Source organism: Dipodomys spectabilis, unplaced genomic scaffold (assembly GCF_019054845.1).
Source record: "Dipodomys spectabilis isolate Male_0828 unplaced genomic scaffold, ASM1905484v1 ptg000017l, whole genome shotgun sequence".
In the NCBI taxonomy this organism is placed as follows: Eukaryota; Metazoa; Chordata; class Mammalia; order Rodentia; family Heteromyidae; genus Dipodomys; species Dipodomys spectabilis.
In genome coordinates, this window is record NW_024870694.1 from 6,225,487 (window position 1) to 6,246,446 (window position 20,960).

At 39.1% G+C, this 20,960-nt stretch overlaps 1 protein-coding gene across 1 annotated transcript in view; it reads left to right on the forward strand.

Moving 5' to 3' along the window:
- Positions 1-2,800: 2,800 nt before the first annotated feature.
- The window catches only part of Cd86 (CD86 molecule), a 62,361-nt gene continuing 44,201 nt past the window's right edge, over positions 2,801-20,960 (forward strand). The window contains exon 1 of the mRNA XM_042669275.1: positions 2,801-2,927. Within this exon, the coding sequence (XP_042525209.1) occupies positions 2,914-2,927 (14 nt within the window). The 5' untranslated portion in view covers positions 2,801-2,913. The remainder of the gene's footprint in view (positions 2,928-20,960) is intronic.

Sequence of the window (20,960 nt, forward strand, 5' to 3'; positions counted from 1 at the left end):
AACTTGTTTTGTTCTCTTCTGTGCCATAGGTCTCTGGAGCAGCAGAGCATCTAGTTCTTTCTTTGTTCTCAGTGATCCCAGGTATATAGAACATACTGGGTTCAGAAATCAAACCCTTTAGTTTCCCTTCACCACTCAGAAAATCTGGCATGTTGGACACATACTCCAGTTTTCTTATACAGGAGGGAGAGGTTGCTGACTCTATCTACCCATGCCTGCTATACAAAGGCTCCTTAGAACCGTGGCACATCACACAGCCCTTTTTCCCCTTCCTATCCCCCTCATCCCCAGACGCATATGCTAAGTCTTATTAGTTCTGTGCGATACACAAGACAGAACTAAGACCCTCATGAGGCCATCTAAGATTTACTATCCAGTCTTTTATTTCCTCAGGAAGAAGCCAGGGATTGAGAACTGTCTCCTAATTATGCAGGGCTGTATCGAGGGAAAGGACTACAATAACTACAAAATTTCCTAATAACTTTGATGTGACTGGTTTTGTGCTTACCTAGTATAAGGCAGTCTCCCAACTGGCTGTTGGATTTCTCACAAAGAGTATTGTTCTATATATTGTTCTTGAATTGTGTCTCTGTGGGAGGAAGGGAGGACTGGGGTTTTCTATTCTGCCATCTTGCTTATATTCTTTGTGGTTACAATTTGCATTTCCCTAATGACTAGTGGTTTTGTAACATTTTCAAGTATTGGCTATTAGAATATCTTCCTTGGAGAAATACCTATTCAAACCTTTCTTCCATTTTTTAATTTGATTTTGTTGTTGGGAATTCTTTATATGTTCTGGATAATCAATCCCTAAACATTGGCACTTTTAGACAACTAAGTTTTAGGGTAATTTGTTATATAGCAAAGGATAACAAATGAATATTGGTACTCATATGCAAATATATGGATTACAAAATTATTAGTAATTAGAAATATTAAAAATCATACATTAATATGGGAAACAATTTTATTAAACAGGAGAGTTACAGTTAGAGATATAATTTTACTTACATGATACATTATTAATATGCTTTAATACCTAACAAAATGTTTATAACAAGACAAACATAAACACTTTTATGCTATTTTAAATAGAAATTAGTGTACAAATTACTGAGAAACTAAAAATGATCCCACACCTGTCATATTTATCACAAATGTTTATACAAATTTATTTTTGTTTTTTTATAGTGTCTCATTTTATAGCTAATGTGCTATTTAGTTATAAATATTACTTTATTTATATATCTTTTCGACAATAATTTCAAAATTATATAATGTACTTTTCTATCTTTATGTCTTAAAATGTTCAATTCTAGGTGCTGGGAAGGTAGCTCAGTAGTAGAGTGCTTGCCTTGCATGCATGAGGCCCTGGGTTCAATTCCTCAGCACCACATAAGCAGAAAAAAGCTGGAAGTGGTGCTGTGGCTCAAGTGGTAGAGCAATAGCTTTGAGCTGAAGAGCTGAGGGACAGCACCCAGGCCCAGAGTTCAAGCCCATGAGCAACAAAAAAAAAATTCAAATCTAGATGAAATTATTAAAGGTAAAATTAACAGTTTGTTTCTTTTTCTTTTTGTTCCAGCTATTGGCCATATCCTAATGCTTTTGAGCTTTGATAAAAATGATATACATAGTTTACTTGTAACATTCTGGGTTGAATTAATTTACAACAATTATTTAATCTTATCTCTATATATGTTTAACTAGTTTTGAGATCAGCATTTTTTTTCCTTAGCCATGGATTCTCCATTCTTAGATTTTCAATTTTGATTATTTCTTAAAATTCTAGAACTCATCTTTAAATAACTTATTTAGAAAGAGTTTCTTGATAGGAATATTTTTGTTGTTATTGTTTTCTTGGTAGTATTTATAATGACTTCACACTTAACCAGTATTTTATCTAGTACAGAATGCTAACTCAAAACTCTAGAGATTTTGTACTGTTGTTTTCTGCCATTAGGATTGAATAAAGTTGGTTGTTTTTTTTTTTTTGTTTTTGTTTTGTTTTTGTTTTTTGTTTCTCCGAGGCCATCCGTTTTCACTTTGTTTTGAACTTCCTCTGTCTTTGGAATTTTATATGAATTTGTTTTGATGAGATCCTACTTCATACATTTTGCTTTCATGTAGTGAATTTTACTTCTCAATGCTGTTCTATCTAATTCATATGAGAAAACTTCTAGTATAATTTCTGCTTGATGAATTCTATGTTTCTCTTGGAGGTCCATCTATTGATTGGTATCATGTGGATTGTTTTCAGACTTCACTTTCAGAATGTTTTCTTTCATAGAGGCAGTCTTTGGCTGTATGTAGTAGGACACAGCTAAGGAAAGTGGTGGTTTGTGTTCCCTCTTCTAAGTTGTTTGTCTATGGAAGGAGGCTATCCCTTCAGGCTGAGTAAAATCCTCCATTATCTCCAAGGTGGAAATTGTTACGGAGATGTCTGAAATCCCAGCCCACGCCTGTCACCATAATAAATCACACTTTTTTTGTTGTCTTACCCAAATCTGCAGTGTCTTTCATTTCATCTTGTGTATGTATTTTTTACTCTTTTTAATCATTCCATTTTCTAGATTTTTTTTGAAGAATCTTCATCAAAGGGGCATTTTTAGCCTCATCTTAACATCAGATCTGGAACTTAAGCCACTGAATTGTTTTTAAAAACTATGCTTAGACCTAGGTCAATGAGTTTGCAAAGGGTTAAATATTTTTCTCAAGTGTGGGCAAAATCTGCAGAGAAAAGAGGAACAGTTCTCTTAAAGAAAGTGTAAAACGGGGTATACAGTCATTACAGAGGACGGCGGCCACAGGCGTGGAAGGTTCGTTCTTCATCTCTGTGTGTCTCAGGCCCGCACAGTTAGACTGACAAGGGGGCTTCTTTCCAGGCATTTTTAGGTCACTGCAGGAGCGAAGGAGATGGATCTGGACTGGTGAGTGCTCTCTCTTACTCTATTGTGGGTTGTGATCTCCACAGAAGACTGAGGTTGATGATGTTCTGATGCCTGTCCTACCTAAAGCCGAATGTGTCAGGACATGTCTATTCAAAGCTCAAAGTGAGGCCTTCTGGGAAGAAAGGCCACTCTAACATGAAAAGTCAGGTAAAATTAAGCTATTCTCTTCTTGGAGCATCTGTCTTAAGTTGATCGCATAGTTTTTACAGTAGGGACTTTTTCTTTTCTCCTTTTTCTGAAAGGGATCTTTTGCACATAAAGAAGAAAATTGAGTTTTCAGAAACAGTTTATTAACAACTGTTTGTGATTGATACCATGTCTTAAGTTTGTTTCACAAATTTGAATGCTTAGTTATTTAATTTAGGAATGAGGATAATTTAAATTTCTACTTGAGTTGACAAATGAGAGGAGGAAAGAATTTGGCATAACAAGCAGAGCCAATTAGTCTAAGAATAGAAAAATGAATTACAGAGGGCAAAGGAGAGAGAGCAAAGAAAAGGAAGAGGAAGGGGAATAGTCCAATCTTTGAATCTGTGGGCTCCTCATCCATGGCTCAACAGAAGATGGAAAGTGTAATTAGCCCCCATTGTTGTGTCTGTGCTGAGCAATACAGGCTTTGGGTCCTTATTATTTCCTAACCAATGCAGATTAGCAACTATTTACATCTCATTTACAATGTTAAGTATTTTAAGTAATCTAGGGATGATTTTAAGTATTCTGGAGTATATACATAGGCTATATGCATATTGTTCCACATGAGGTTTCAATAAATTTTAGTATATGAATAGGTTTTAGTATGTTATATTTTAGTATTAATTCAAGATTTGAGTATTCATGAAGGCCTTAGCACTAATTCCGAATGGATGGCAAAGGATGACTGAATAAGGAGAAAATTCAGTATTCTGATAATGAGTCACAAACAGGTCATGGGAGATTCTGGGGTAGCGGTAAGAACAGAGTCCTTCAATTCACTGTTGAGAGAACACAGATGATGTTTTATGCTTTGCTACTGTTATTTCACTGAGTTTTCATCTTCCCAATGGCTTTCAAATGGATATTATTGTGCTGTTTTTACACAGGAGTTAACAATGGCTAAATGGCATTAAATAACCCATACAAGGTCACACTACTTATAAGGCGAGAGCTAAAATTTCTTTCTGCTGGCTTTACTAAGTACCACACAGTTTTGTTTTTTTTTTTCCTCTATGCAGTGTCAGGTTCCCACGGCAGGGACTTCCTGGAAAGAGCCACATCCACCCTAGTCTAGGCTGGTAGTTGCTGAAGTCAGACATCACTCATTATTATTGTTCTCTGAAACTATGTCTCCTCAGAACTAACCATTTAAGAAATAGCTTTGCTGCTTTTATTTCAGAAGATTAACATTTAATTTCCACATAAAGATCTCTTTTCTCTCAAATGGAATTTTGAAAGTATATGAAAAAGTGTTTTCAGAATTTATTTTTTGTGGCACTGGTAGTATTGTCTGCAGAGCCACGTAGAATCATAGGCAATTGTCTATATTGTTCTTGTTAAGATTCTCTTTGTCCTAGTGCCTGAAAACTGATTATAAACCAATAAATAGCTGATAAGCAATAGAGCCCATATCAGAATAAAGTGCATATTAAAACAACAAAGTATCATTGTCTGTCTACCAGAGTGGCAAGTAATAAGTTACAAAGCAAGCAAGAGTCCTCCTTGATGCTAAGGAGGAAGAATATTTATGCCCTATTGTGATATAGTGTTTCTGGACAATTAATATGTTTCTGATGAAACATATTCATTTCCTAAAGGATATATGCTTTTTAACCAAATAGTTCCATCTTTTTAGTAATTTATCTAAGAATATATATATATATATATAGTATATACATATATATATATATATATATATATATATATATATATATATTTGCAAAGGTTTGGTGACATGGATAATTTTCTTTCCATTGTTCCTAATGAGGAAAATACTAGAAATGAATACTTAAATATAGGTATTTGATTACTTATGGAATATCTATCACAGAATATCATGAAATCATTAAAAATGTTATTAAACAATTTGTAATTGTTTAGCTTTGGGGGAAAACAGAATGTATAGACAGCACAAATAATCTTATACATGATATGTGCATATGCACAATTTTAATCAGAAATACTGTTTTATTTTTACAGTCCTTGGAATTGAATTTAGGGCCTAGAGAATGCTAGGTAGGTGGCCTGCTACTGGAGCTGTGCCTTCAGCTCTGTAAGTAGCTTGTTATAAAGTACTTTGGACTCAAGATTTTCACGTTACAATGAGATTGCTGGGAAATAGGCCCATTTTAACTGGAGTAACATCTGTATCTGTATCTGTTAGTATCTGTAGTTGTTATGTAGAATAACAACTATTTACATAGCATTTACATTGTATTAGGTATTGTAAATTCTCTAGAGATGATTTTAAGTATGTTTGGAAGACATAATAGGTTATATGCAAATCATACCTATTTTATAGGAAATACTTGAGCATCCATTCATGTGGGTTTTAGAACTAATTGCCAATGGATAGCAAGGCTAATCCCCAGTTACCTCTACTGGCTATGTTCCATGCTTTGGGTTCCCTTTGATCACACTCTTCCCGGAGCATGATCAAACTTTGCATCTCCCCATGGTAGTTTCTGGAACCCACTTCTCCAAAATCAGCCAAGGCTCACTCTTTCTTACATCTGAGATACCAAACTAGTAGTTCTGGAGTCTAAAATTACATTTTATCTTTTATTTTTTGGCAGCCAAAGACTCCTGCTTCTGTCTTTTCACAAGACATTAAGATTCCAGGTCGATGGAGACAGTAATGGCCTTGTGCATTGTTGTGCAGTGATTAATCCTGAAACTACATTTATTGAATGAACAAATAAGTAATAGTGAGTGCATAAAAAAGGAAAAGAAGGTTTTAAATTTTCTGCTGTGCACTTTTGAACCTCAATCACATCTTAGGCAAAAGAATCAAACTACATTAAAAAAAAAAAAAAAGAATAGAAACCAATAGCTAAGCTGGCTTTCTTGCAACCTTTCAGGAGTGTGTAATCATACTTTATGGGATTCCATGATGAGGGCTTTTTGGATGCCTTGACTCCACTCTAAACTTCCCATAATTCATTTGACCCTAGTAGATTTGTTTTGAGAAAGTATGTTATAAATAGAAATACCTGGGGAAACCCTGATGTTACAGCCATGATTGTTTGACTCTGCTGAGGATTGCATGTTGAGAGAGAAGTTTGGGATTAAATGACCATACTTAGAAAACCAACTGCTCCCCAGCAGTTTGTTAAATATCAGATCCACCCCCTCCCCACTTTTTAACTGTGTGACCTTGGAAAAATGCTTAACCATTGAAATATTCAGTTTTTTTCCAATGGTTTTTTAAGCGATTTTTTAAATGAGCCTAATAGTGTTATGTCCTAAGGTAATTGTGAGACTTTCACCCAATAATCCACTTAAGATGCTTTAAACTTTGTTCTAGTAAATATTCAGAATTATTACTATTTGTTTTTTATATTCTTACTAGTGCTAGAATTAAGAAATAGGTATAACTTGAGTCAGCAAGATTATACAACCACTTAATTATATTGCTAAGACTACAGTGTAGAAAATGTGTGTGTGTGTGTGTGTGTGTGTGTGTGTGTCTGAGTCTGTGTCTATGTCTGTTTTCCCAGAAGTGCTCACTGACCCTGGAACCTGATAGGATTACCCCAAGTTAGGTCCAAAGATGGACCTGGGAGCAACAAGTTAGTGCAACAAATAGGATATGGCTTAGAGGCTAGTTAGTTGTGGCATCAGACACAAGAAGACACATTTGAAAGGTAGTAAAGCATTAGAATCCACAGATTTGGTTTTTTGACACATGTACACAGTGGGGGGGGGGGGGAAGAGAGATATAAGCACACAGTGTTATCCTTCACAAAATGGGGGAGAGAAAGAGGAAGTAAGAATGGATTTGGGACAGATATTTGAGGTGTTTGTGGAGATGAAGATGTCCAAGGAGGCAGGAGATATTCAGATGCGAAACTAGAGACATATGGGAAGTATGGATGGATGTTAAGGGTCTTCAGCATAAGTACAGTTGATGTTGAAATTCTTATGCAATTAAGTTCACCAGGGAGAGGCAATGATGGATCAAGAAGCAGCCAAGAATGGATAATTGGAAAACCTTGACAGTTGAGCAGGGACATGGGGAAGAAGAGTGTACAATGGATACTCAGGAGGGCCAAGAGGTGCTGGAGTAAACCAGGGAACAAGCTGGGTTATAAACCAGGGGAGGAGAGATACAAGGAAAAAGAGGATGTATTCACAGAAAGACAAAGTATATGTATGTTTTCACAAATTCTACATGGAGGGCGTGAGATATGACCTAACAGGTAATTCCAATGACTGTGTATTAAGGGTTGAATAGTGGTCCCATTCTACCCTAGTCTTGCTTATTTGTTGGAAATTATAATCACCAATCCCTCAGAATGTGACCATATTTGGAGACAGGGTATGGGACCATATTGGAGATAAGGAGATTGGTCAAGTTAAATGAAGTCATTAGGTTGGGCCCTAAACCAGGATGACTGATGTGCTTATAAATAAGAAGAGAAATACCTACATAGAAGTTAGGATCTCCATCTATTATCCAAGGAAAGAGACTCCCAAATAGATCTCTCCCTCAGAGCCCTTTGAAGTTGCCAACACAGTTTATGCTTTCATTTGATGTCTCTGGCTTCAAGAGAAGAATACAATAAAAGAAAAAAATCCATTGTTTAAGCCAGTCACTTAGTTACTACAGTCCTAGCAAGAGCTTACACGGGAGGGAGCATGCATAGCTAGAGATAGAGTGAGTAAGTGGATAGAGATGGGAAGGAAACCAAGCATTAGGTCACCCTATATCAAAAAGCAGAGGATAGTCAGTGTCAAATTCCACAGAAAGGTCAAGTAGGAGAATGACTGAAAATGTCCATCTGGAGATCCTCAGTGACTTTTGCAGTGTTCCCAGTTGAAGAAAAGGAGCAGGTTTATAGAGCTGAGAACAGGGAGGCAGCCCAGAGCCGTTGCTTCTGCAAAAAATTTAATGACAAAATGAGTTACATGAAAGTGGCCTGAAGGCAGGTGAGCCAGACCCAGACAGAGTCTTCTCTTCTATAAAACCTAGGACTGAGCATGATGGTGCCTGTCTATAATGTCAGCTGAGATAGAAGGATCAAAGTTTGATGCCAGTTCCAGCAAAAGGAAATTAGACCTTATATCAGAAGTAAGCCTAAGCCGGGCACTGGTGACTCACGCCTGTAATCCTAGCTACTCATGAGACTGAGAGTTGAGGATCATGGGTCAAAGCCAGTCTGAGCAGTGAAGCCCATGAGACTTTTATCTCCAAATAACCAGCAAAAAGCCAGAAGTGGAGCTGTGACTCAAGTGGTAGAGTGTTAGCCTTCAGCCCCAAACCTCAAACACAGCACTTGAGTCCAAGCCCCAGGACTGGGGTACAAGCACGCGCGGGCACACACACACACACACACACACACACACACACACATTAGCAATGGTGGTGGTCTACACCTGTGATCCCAGCTACTTGGGAGGTGGAGTCAGGAAACTGAGGCCATACTGGAGGAAGTAAGTATAAGATGTCACCTGAAAGCTAAACAGAAAAGGCAGAAATGGAATGGGAGCATGGCTCTATTGGTACAGCACTTGCCTAGCGAGGGAAAGCCCTGACTTCAATCTCCAGAACCAAAACAAAACATGAAAAGCATAAATACTAAGGAGGCCAAGAGGATTAAGAGTGGTATTACATGCCTGTAATCCCAGCACTCTAGGAGGCTGAGTAGAAATTTGAGGCTAACCTAGCTGCATAGTGAGACTCTAATTGTGGCAGAATGCAGGGCTTTGGGGAGAGGCTAAGTAAAGGAGAGAAAGTCAGTACTTCTTTTTCAATCCAAAAAATGCTTTGGAAAGTATCTCAAGAACAAAAGGATTTGTGCCGTTGTCATTTTACCTATTGAACTGACAGATTCCATCCTGTATGGTGCAGTCATAAGAAAGCTGTTTATTTGAAGCTTCTTAGAGATCAATTTGGTAAAGAAATTAAAAAGCGAACCAAGCAAAATTTTCAGGGATCACTTGTAATTTAGAAGAAGAGAAAGAACCAGGAGGAGGAGAAAGAGGAGGAGGAGGAGGAGGAGGAGGAGGAGGAGGAGGAGGAGGAGGAGGAGGAGGAGGTGATGGTGGTGGAGGAAAAGGAGGAGGAGGAGGAGGAGGAGGAGGAGGAGGAGGAGGAGGAGGAGGAGGAGGAGGAGGTGGAGGAAAAGAAGAAGAAGAAGAAGAAGAGGAGAAGAAGAAGAAGAAGAAGAAGAAGAAGAAGAAGAAGAAGAAGAAGAAGAAGAAGAAGAAGAAGAAGAAGAAGAAGAAGAAGAAGAAGAAGAAGAAGAAGAAGAAGAAGAAGAAGAAGAAGAAGAAGAAGAAGAAGAAGAAGAAGAAGAAGAAGAAGAAGAAGAAGAAGAAGAAGCTGCAGCAGCATGTTCAAATTGGAATAAAAGAACTATTAAGGCAGTTTCTTAGAAAGCTCTGGGTCAAAAGGAACCCCAAATTTGCTTTGTGCAGTGTCAGGGAAACAATAGGGCTAAGAACCCAAATGTCGAATGTCTGTATTACTGAGGATCAAACTGATTTGGTGTAATTATATAGAAAGGTCTAGTAAAAACTAAAACTCAACATTGAGCATTTCACTAAATTAACCAGTGAGTCAAGGCTGGACAGAAATTGGTATACCTGAAATATGCAACTACCTAGAAGGTAGTTATAAATCCAGATCATCATCTCCATCTTACAACTCTTTCCAATGAGGAACCAGATCTTTATTTTTTTAAATGGATAGCTTTAAAACATTGTGATGAGAGAAATAACCAATATTTTACTTTTCATAGTCTACTTGAGAATAGAAGTCAGCAATCACAAGCTGACAGAAGAAATTCAATTCAGTTGATTGTTGTGATATTTTAAAGATTTTTGTTTTGTTTGGTTTTAAGGTAGAGTTGGTACAGGGTCTTGTTATGTAGATGAGGTTGGCTTCAGACTCATGATCCTCCTGTTTTAGCCTCCAAGTTCTAGAATTGCATGCATGTGTCATCATGCTTGGTGCTATACAGTGATTTTTTTTAAAAGGAATATGAATGACAATATTGAAGAAAATATTTTTCAGGTTCCTCTTGTTCCAGTATGTAGTTTCCTGCCCACACAGGCTCCTGGTTCTCAATCTGCCTACTTTAGGTTTCCTGTTCCTGCTGGGTGTGTTACTGAGTCCAGCTTCCCTCCTTGGAGATAAACTTTCTCAGACTTTTTCTGTCACTGCTGACCTGGACCCTCCATCCTTCCAATTCCAGCCTCTCATGTAGCTAGAATTGCAGTCATGAGCCTCCAACACATGATTTACAGTGTATTGGGGTTTTTTTTGGGCATATAAATTGTGTCAGATTTCTTCAGCTGACTTGTTGATGAGTACAATCTTACCTATAACCTAGAAGCTGCTCTGGTTGACCTCTTAATTATCAATAAGAGGGCAAGATGAATGCAAGTGAATAAGGTGGAGGCCAAACCACAAACTCTGTTTTTCTAAGGTGGGATGTCCAAAACATTAAAATCAAACCGTACCCCATAACTGGTAGCCACATGAGCGTCTTCATGAAATTGTGTATGAAAGTCTGCTATTCAGTTCTGTTTTTACTTCAAATATTTATATCTACAACTAATTTGTAAGGATTTTTTTGCACATTAATCATTGTGGGTAACTGTAATCAAATTTGAACTTCTAATTCTAGGATATACATAAACTACTACTTTTCTTTATTATAAGAAATGCTTATACATGTTTCTCTAATAATTTACATCTAGGGATCTAACTAATCAGACAAAAGATATAAAAACAGACCTGTGCACAAAATACTTATTGTAATTATTCAATATAATGAAAAATTAAGAATAAAAGATTGAATGCATGCGTACATAATGGATAATTACATAAGTTATAATAAACTAGAAAGTGATTTTTTTAAATAATGGAAAAAGGTATCAAGCAACTGTATTGAAATACAGTGGTTATTTCTAGGTTTGCAGCATTATAAAAGTAGGGGTGATTTTTTGACAGGAATTGCCAAATCTATAAAGTGAATTTGCATTGTCCTGGAAATAATCAAGTTCAAAAGCAATGTATTGATGAAACTCAGCCAGGAAGCTAGGATCATCCAACACAGACCTTCAGAGAACAGAAGTGAAGTGATGAGACTGTGGTTTCTGTATAGCTCCAAAATCTCAAGGATAGCTGCTAAACTCCGAAGTTTTCCTGCAGGCCAGGACAGCCTAACCTGATTTATCAAGGGAAGTCAGGCCCCAGTGGCTCATACCTATAATACGAGCTACTGAGATCTGAGATCTGAGGATTGAGGTTTGAAGCCAGTAGGCCCAGAAGTCCCCATAAAACTCTTATCTCGGGCTGGGAAGGTGGCTCAATGGTAGAGTGCTTGCCTTGCATGCCTGAGGCCTGGGTCTGATTCCTCAGCACCACATAAGCAAAAAGAAAAAAGCCGGAAGTGGCACTGTGGCTCAAGTGGTAGAGCGCTAGCCTTGAGCTGAAGAGCTGAGGGACAGCACCCAGGCCCAGAGTTCAGGCCCCACGGCCGGACCCAAAAAAACAACAACAACAAAAAAAAACAAGACTCTTATCTCTAATAAACTACTCAAAAAAGCCAGAAGTGGTGCTGTGGCTCACGTGATACGAGCACTAGCCTGAGCAAAAGGACCCAGAGATAGTACCCAGGCCCCAAGTTCAAGGCCAAAGACCAAGACAGAAAGAGAGAGACAGAGACAGAGACAGAGAGAGACAGAGACAGAGACACAGACAGAGACACAGAGAGAGACAGACAGAGAGAGAAGTTGGAAAGGTAAACAGACTGTTCATAATGGCTCAGTGTTTGGTTTGGGCTAGTTGGGCCAAGGCCATCTGTTTTTTTCTTGACCTTGTTTAATGCAACCGAGGTTAAAATGACAGTGAGGTAATTATGGATATAGTAGATAGAGTGAATTAAGAATGTAATAGCATGGAGTCCAGGCTATGGTAAGTCAGAACTAGAAAGGAGGAGACTGGAACTACTACTTCCCTGACAAGAGCCAGGCAAGGAGCCAGTGGTCACGGGCAGAACAAAATCTGGGCATGGGTCAAGAACTAAACCAGATGGACAGAAGATGATCCCTAGACAGAGAACTGACAAACCAGCAAAAGAAAGCAAAAACTTCCATTATAATTAAGCTGTGAATGTCTCAGACATCTGGAGAATTCACACAGGCCTGCATCTCTAGCTCCACTGGGAGCATCAGAGCCTCTGGTAACAGTGTGCCATCTTTCCACACGAGAACAACCCACCCATCTGGTAAAGACTTACTGCCTTCCAGTCGGGAGAAGCAATCTTCTTTCCACGTGTCTAGTTTTACTCATGTCTATGACTTGCTTGGTGCTGCAGAAAAGGAAAGGCTGAGAGTCCGAGTACAGGTTATGTGCAAGTCTGGACCCAGTCAGCTCACATCCCTGAAGATGCCAGATTCTAAGGCAGAATCCATTTACTTTCTCTCCAAGATCTCTGCCTAGGGTTTGGAAGGAAGTGAATTGGGATGGAAGGGAAAAATCAAGTGAGGGTTCCATAGAGAAGATGAAGACATTAAGGTGGAGAAGTTAATAGACTCATCTACTAGATGACCCAAGATTCCGTCTGCAGAAGTCTTGGACTTGATAGGTGTTCATAGCTGCCAGGAACTGAAATTCAGGAGGGAAAAAAAGAAAATAATCCAAACTCTAGCTTCTTAAGTGCAACTTAAGTTCACATAAGTGTTGTATGTGAACGTGCAAGTAAACCTGGTTGACAATAGATTGAACTCTAGATCTTACCTGGAGAGGCCTTAAGAAAAATATCCCCTCCAATTAAAGGAATTTTGGACTGATTGCTGACTTCTCTGAGCCTCAGTATCATCATCTACTAGAGAGTTGAATGCTTCTAATACCTTTAAATGGTGAGGACAGGTGTGTGTATGGGAGGATGAATGTCAAGTGCATGGATCTGAGCAGGATGGAGCACATGATTGCTGTTATGGCCAGGATCAGCCAGGGCCAGGCCAGGGCATTTATATGGCTATCATTCCTAAATCCTTCTAGAGCCACATAGGTTTGATATTATTTTCCCCACTGGGAAAAATGAGGAAATAGGTTTAGAGAAGTTTAATAACTTAATGAAGAATGCATAATTAATAAGAAGCACAGTGAAGACACATACTTAAAGAGTGCCAGGCCTAGTCAGCATTCAGTTCAAAAAAATGTATACTGAAGTCCATCTGACATTCCAATATACCTACATAGCACGTTGAGCTATAAATTCAAACAGATTCAATTCTATACCTTGCCAAAAACTTAAAATCAGCTGGGTGTCAGTGGTTTGTGTCTGTCATTCTAGCTACTCAGGAGGCAGTGATCTGAGGATGACAGTTCAAAGCCAGCCTGGGCAGAAAACTCCATGAGACTTTCTGTCTCCAGTTAACCAGCAAAAAGCCAAAAGTGAAGCTGTGGCTTAAGCTAAAGCACAATGCCCAGACCCTGAGTTCAATCCCCAGTATTAGCACAAAATTCAAAACTTCACATCATGAGCTATGTGATCCTGACAAGTGGTCTAAACTCTCTGATAATCAATTTTCTTATCAATAAAACTTTTTGTTAAAATTTTTTGTAGTACATTAAAATAATAATTTCATTATTATTATCAAAGGATTATACAGAGGGGCTACCGTTCCCTAAGTCAAGCAGAGAGTGCATTTCTTTTTGTGGACACATCACCCTTTCTTTACTCTCCACCACTTTCCTCCTCCCCAAATAAAACTTTTTATACTATCCCGGAGATAAATTAAGTCATGTATTTAGAATACACTGTGTGCCCCAGAATACTAGCAAATAGCAATAAATTAACAGATATTTACTTGAATCAGTAGACACGTACTGAGCTCCACTCTGGACTGGGTACTGTGATAAGTACTAAGGATGCAAGAAGGAGTGACGTGTTCTCATCCTGGAGGCTCTCAGGGCAGGATACCCATCTGAGCAGTGAAACACCATATGGAAACTGTTGTAACAAACCAAGAGGTCTTGTGGTTTGGGAGTGAAGAAGATGTAGATGTAGAAAAAAAGGAAGGGAAAGAAGGGAAGCATACTTGCAAGGGAGAGGTCAACTATGAAGTGATCTGGATCTTTTCTTTTTTTTCTTTGTGCCAGCACTGGGGTTTAAACTCAGGGCTTTATGTTTTTGTTTAATTGGGTGTTTTTGTTTATTTTTTGTTTTTGTTTTTGCTCAAGGCTTAACTGTCTACCATTTAAACCACATATCCACTTCCAGCTTTGGGGTGGTTAACTGGAGAAAAGAGTCTCATGGACTTTTCTACCCAGGCTGGCTTCAAACCTTGATCCTCAGATCTCAGCCTCTTGAGTAGCTAGGATTATAGGAGTGGTGTGGATCTTGAGAAAGAATAGGATCTGGCTTGGAAGGAGTAGTAGACAGAAGGAACATCTTGTGCAACTGTAAAGGAGCAAAACATCTTCAAAGGTCTTAGGAGTTGAGAAAGAGTGAATGGTTCTAGTGTAACCAGTGGGAAGTTGAATGGTGTGGGTGACATCAATAACAGAGGAAGATAGCTTTTGGTCTTTCAAGGGCCTGTGGATCTTGTTCAGAGGAACAAGGAACATGTCTTTAAAGGAAGGAAGTTTCATCACCAGCTATTGTAATACTCCAGGGAGAGGTGATGAAGTCTCCAAAATGAGCCATCAATGACTTAGAAGGTGGTAGTGAGTGCGCAAGGGTGACATAAATGCAACATGTGTGATCCACAGTTTTGAAACTGGCCCTGGCCCTTCTTCCTGGCCACAGGCATCCCAAGAGGCCCAAACCAAAACACACAACACCTCTTTTAAAAATCATCTCTTTTGATTGTATGTAAATAACCCCGACAGAGTGAAAGTACAACTCGAAGGCAATATTTCGCCTCTAGTCCATGTCATGCAATGGTCAGGTTGGTTTATAAATGTCCTTCCTAAAAAAAAAATGCCAACAGCTCATCTAAAATGGTACCTACCAGTACCAGGCTTATTTCAGATCGTTTTCAATATTAAAGAACATTTGAGTGAAGCTCAGGTAGAAGCACGTTAAAAGTGAAGAGCAGGAAGGACAACAGTCTTGCTTTCCTGGGAAACTTTCTCCTAGTTAGCCTTTTGTGGCAGTGGGCCCTTGGAATCTTCCACATGAAGGCATGTGAAGGAAGTAGGAAGGAGCTGCAAAATTGCCTTAACTGTCCTGCACCACAAACTTGAAGCCTGCAATCCAGATGGATAAAGGCACGTATCAAGGGTTCATATGTCTTCTGTGCATGGCTTCTGGTGACAAGGATGTCATAGGGAACCGAGACTTTGAGTGTGCCATGTCCTTCCCCACCCCTGTTGTGAAGTAGAAACATTAAAAAAAATCAGTGTTTCCTTTTTTTAAATAAACTTAGTTACATTGGCTATGTTGGCTATGTCCCAATCTACTTTACTTTGCAGTGTACATTTTATTTAGCGTCTTCTATAAATATTTTGCATAAGGTACTTTCACCAATTTCATACTTCCCTAAATTTCAAATATGCTGCTATTTGTTAATACGTGTTAGTTTTGTTATGTGTGGTATCTCCACCTCCTCACAAAGAAAAGAAATATGGGCTTAACTTTTCCAGCAACGTTTACATTTAGAATATTACCTCATTCTATTTCTTCTAACTGAGACTATCAGGGACATGACAGTTTCTCAGAATATGTAAGTACAAAATCTTACACATTTGATGTTTGCAGGTAAGCTCGAAATGATAGTAAGTTTGGAATCTGGTATTTTTTTTTTGAGTTCTGAAAAGTGGTATCACACATGTTGACAACTTATTGGTATTGATGTGTGTGTGTGTGTGTATGTGTGTGTCCGTGCGTGTGCATGCGCATGTGTGTTGCACTTATGCCCCAGAGCTTGAACTCAGAGTCTGAGTGCTCATGGCTGAATTCTACTACTTGAGCCACAGCTACACTTCCAGCTCTTTTTTTGTTTTGGAAGTTAACTTGCAATAAGACTTTCTCAGATTTGCTGGCCTAGGCTGGCTTTGCATTCTGTTCTTCAGATTTCAGCCTCCTGAGTACAGTAGCTAGTATTACAGTCATGAGTCATCAGAGTTTAGCTTGATATTGACTTTTAAACTTGCTGCTGCATATTTCACTCATCTTAGGAAAATTTTATGTAGTTTTGTTGTTGGCTAAACAGTAGGTCATCTGTATACTGTCAGGGGAAGTTCTGAAGTTGGAGAAATATTGTGAGCCCTACTGAACAGCTAGAGTGTGGAGTTATTAAATTCGAGGGTAAGACAAGGATTCCCCAATCTATCCTTAGACATGAAGACCTGTAGGATTCTCTGCAGTGCTAACCCTGACCATGGATTCTGCAGACCCTGGGGCCATTTTAGATGTGACCAGAAAAGGAGCCAGTGTGCTTCCCAGAGAAGCTGGTTCTTGAACCAAAAGATGTGGGGAAACTTTCCTTGGTTATAAGCTATACAACCTAAACAGAATCTACCTCATACTCTTAAGGTAATACTGACCTATGAGGACAATGCACCTAACTAAAGCTGGGTGTTTTGAAAATCACTTGATGGCTCTTCCCTTGACTTCTTAGATGGATGTGCTCCAGGAGGGCAGGGACCACTCTTCTCTAGAATATCTTGAACTCTAGGATAAGTCAAGTGCCTGTATTCAGGCAGGTCTAGCGGGGTTTGTTGAATGGACAAAAAGAGATTAAAAAATAGAAAGACTAACTGGTGCAATGATGTCTATAGATCTTAAGGTATTATTGGGAGATGGGAAATATTGCAGAGATACAGAGGAACAAAGCCCAATAATGCCTGTCTGCATGCGTCCCTGGCATCTATAGTTACTACAAGTTCCCATGCATCTTGACACCTGGCTCAGCTCTTTCCTTGAAGTGTTTGGATATACAGCAGAAGGCAAAGTAGGAAAGAACGCTTTGGATGTCATCTTGCTGCTATACTCTGGCTCTGGTATCCATGAGGGAAAGTTTGTGAATCCATCTCTTCCCCAGTCCTCCTCCACTTCAGCCCTCTGGCTTAATTAACCTTGGTTCCCTGACCTGTGCCCAGGCTTTTGTCATTTGACCACAGTGATGTGCCCTATTCTGCACACTTCTTAAGATCTCTTGTTTCCACTTTGCCATGTCTCCATTAGACCATAGACCACACTCAGACCCTAGGTCTGATTATGGGCTCCTCATCTCTAGTAGTGATTTTCACTGGACTGAGGGCTTCCTCTGTCTGTCTTCATCCTCCCTATCAGCAATACCCATAAAGCAAATGCCTAGTCTTCTGTGGCACAGCAGCACTTTTTTTTCTAAAATTGCATGCACCGTAGTAATGATTTTTATCCTTTTCACCAGTTTTTCCTTCATGTTTATTTTTAAATTTAAGTGAATGCAATAAATCCCAATAAATGTACTTTGTTGCTAAAGTTTGTTTTTTAAGCTACCATGTGATGTTGACAGGACATGTAGATAGAGACTTGCTTCACTTGATAAAATTCTACAAATACCTGCTGGTGTCCTCTGACTTTCTGACTTCTCCCATGAGCACATCTAGGCAAAGTGTGCTGTTAGGTCTAGATCTCACATTCAGAAATTGGTAAGAGTCCAAATTAAGAGACAATACATGTTGCCTCTTCCCTAGCACGCATGAATGCTATGTATTCGCATCCCGACAAAGTGAATTCAAGAAGACAGGTACCTCGGGACATCTAGGGAGACTGACAAAGCAAAGTTAGAAGGGGAGTGGATCTGTGTTAAAAGGGTAAGAGTGAAGCTCTCTCTTTATTCTAAAGACTATCTTCTCTGATATAAGTACAATCTGGGAGGGAGAAAGACTCAACTTCTAATGCTTAACTATATGAAGTTTGCTTTTAGTGTAGGATAAGATTGTATCCCACCCCCCCCCCTTCAAAGAAGAGAGAAACCCACTACATTTCTAAGAATGTTCCTCCAGAAAAAAATGGAACTGAAAGCTTTTTTTTAAAAACATTGATCTGGCCTTTAGAAAATGTGGGACTTTTTCTTTAATTTACCTAAGGAATTGATTTAAAAATCTCTGGTTCTGCATCAGATATATGCATAAAATATCAAAATAGCAGAAATACAGCCCTGGAGATTTTTCTTTACAGCCTTGTATGCATGGCATTTGATTATAAGTGTGCAACATGGGGAAGTGAACCTTTGGACTATGAAATTAATGCTGATTTTCTTTCCCACTAGTCTAAGATCCCTCTAAAATGTCACATTGGTAATTTAGTTGTGTTGCCAGGAATCAGTGAATGTGGCTTATGTGGTTTGTATGTGAGTGTATCTGTGTGTTTAAAGTAATAGCCTTTATTTTTAGAACACTTATAGATTTAGAGAGAGACAGACGGAGAGAGTCAGAGAGAAAGAGAAGATACCACAATGCATTCCCATCCATTTTCTATCCTGCACCCAATTTCCTCTCTTATGACTGTCTTTCATGAGTGTGATAGATTTGTTACAATAAATGAACCAATGTTAACACATTATTATTAACTACAGTTTATGCTACACACCACAATTCCCTCTTTGAGTTATGTAGTTCCATGGTTTTGACAAATACATGATCTTATGTGCCTGCCATTATGCTATTATATAAAATAATTCCACCACCCTAGAAATTACTTGAGTGCCTCCTTTGTATCCTTTCCCATTTCTCTCCCAGTCCGTGGCAACCTCCAATTTAATATCACTGTCTCCATGATGAAAACTTTTCTTAAATATCACATCACTGGAATTGATTAGTACGCATGTAGTCAATCATTTAGGGTCTAGGCTTCTTTATCGATATGATAAAGATGTATTTTGCAAATACTTTCTTCAAGTCTACGACTTGTTTTTTAATTCTCTTTATAGTTGGTATATGCTTATGCTTTAAGGAGCAAGGCTTCTAAAAAATGCAATTTTACAGGTACAGTAAGAAGAAAATGCATTGCATATTTTAGGTGCTATCTCTCATGTGATAGCAGGGAACTGAGGACCCCAGCAGGGTTTGCTTAAAAGGGCAGAGTCAGGTCCTGGGGACTGTGGCTAGCTACCCAGCATTATCAGAAATTGTATAACAACACTGAGAATAAGAGAATGACTCTTCTTGAGCTGCATCACTTGAAAATGAAGAACAGTTCAAGAATTCTCCTTATAGTCTTGTTTCCTACATAGATTCTATACTGCATAGGTTATGAAATCTGCTCAGGAATCCAAATACAGAAGAGATTATCATTGCCAGGTGCTGCTGGTTCATGACTGTAAACCTAGCTACTCAGGAGGCTGAGATCTGATGACCATGGTTCAAAGCCACCCTGAGCAGGAAAGATTCTAAGACTCTTATCTCCAACTATGGTTCAAATGGTAGAATGTTAGCATTGAGCACAAAAGCTCAGGGACAGTGTTCAAACCCTGAGTTCAAGTCCCAAGATTGGCACACACACAGAAAAAGAGATAATCAATTTCCTTATTTCCTTTTAACTTAGTCCTAACTCCACTCTGAGCCTCCATTCTCTCATTTGGATAGCAGACTCCATCTTGGTCGTGCAGGGGGTCCCTTTCTTCCTCTTTATCCATTGCAAAATTCATAGTTTACTTTGTACAAGGCCCTCAAGCCTCTGGTTCCATCGGCACCCAATTATCCGAGCCCTTGGTATTCCTGTGGAGTCTGGTGGGTCCCTGCCCCCCAGGAGAGTGGGGTAAAAGAATATCTCCTATGTCTGGGCCCTTAAGCTGAAGCTATTCCCTCTCTAGGCATGAGTCATCACCCCTGAGGAAGTTGTCTGTGGGCGCACCAAGGGAGGGGCACTTTGTGTTCCATTGCTCATAAGGCTTCCCTTCCATTGCTCATAAATACCTCCCTTCCTCTTGCATCTTAAAAGAAGGAAGACTTCTAAAAATACAGGACACCTGTTTGTGTTATATCTTCCATTGGCTTCTGCAGAATCCTGGAAGAGCCTTGGATCATCTCTTCTTTCTTCCACTGCACACAGCTCTGGGCTCAGAAAGCTCAGAAAGCAAATGCAAATCAGCCTTTCAACAGATAATGCTACCATAATTACTCAGGGAGATTACTTTATTCTATCTTCAAACCACCATGTCCACCATTTTTATCTTTTTTGTCATTTGTGGGGCTTGAACTCTGGGCCTGGCCACTGTCCCTGAACTCTTTCAGCTCAACTCTCTACCACTTGATCCACAGTGCCACTTCTGGTTTTCTGGTGGTTAATCGGAGATAAAATTCTCACAGACTTTCCTGTCCCAACTGGATTTGAACTGTGATCCTCAAATCTCAGCCTCCTGAGTAGCTGGAATTACAGGGAGGAGCTGCTGGTGCCCAGCTAGAATCTCTGCCAACTGCACTAGACCCTAGGCCACAGGAGGTCTTTTAGGTAGATATTAGACATGACTAAAATGGGGAAATTTAGCCAAGTGTTTGGTTATTCCTATATGCCCACAGGTTTCTGGCTTTGTCACATAGAGAGTAGCCCCAAATATAGGGTTCCTAGATACCATTTCTTGGGCAACAGTTGGACAAGAATATTAAGAAGGTTTCTGTCCTCTCCAGGCCCAAAGCTACCATCTATGGTCACTCCTCTTTCATTGTTATTGCTTGCAGCTTGGGCCTCAGACCTATGACTATCCAGGGATGATCAGTAGAGGAAGCAGGTCAACTTGGAAAGTAGCTTTTTGAGGTTAACAGTAACTTCTTCCTCACCAAACACAAGGAATTGATGGTCTTCATTCCGTTCAACCTCTACTCATCATCTACCAGGATTGATCACCATTACAGTAGCACCCTGACCA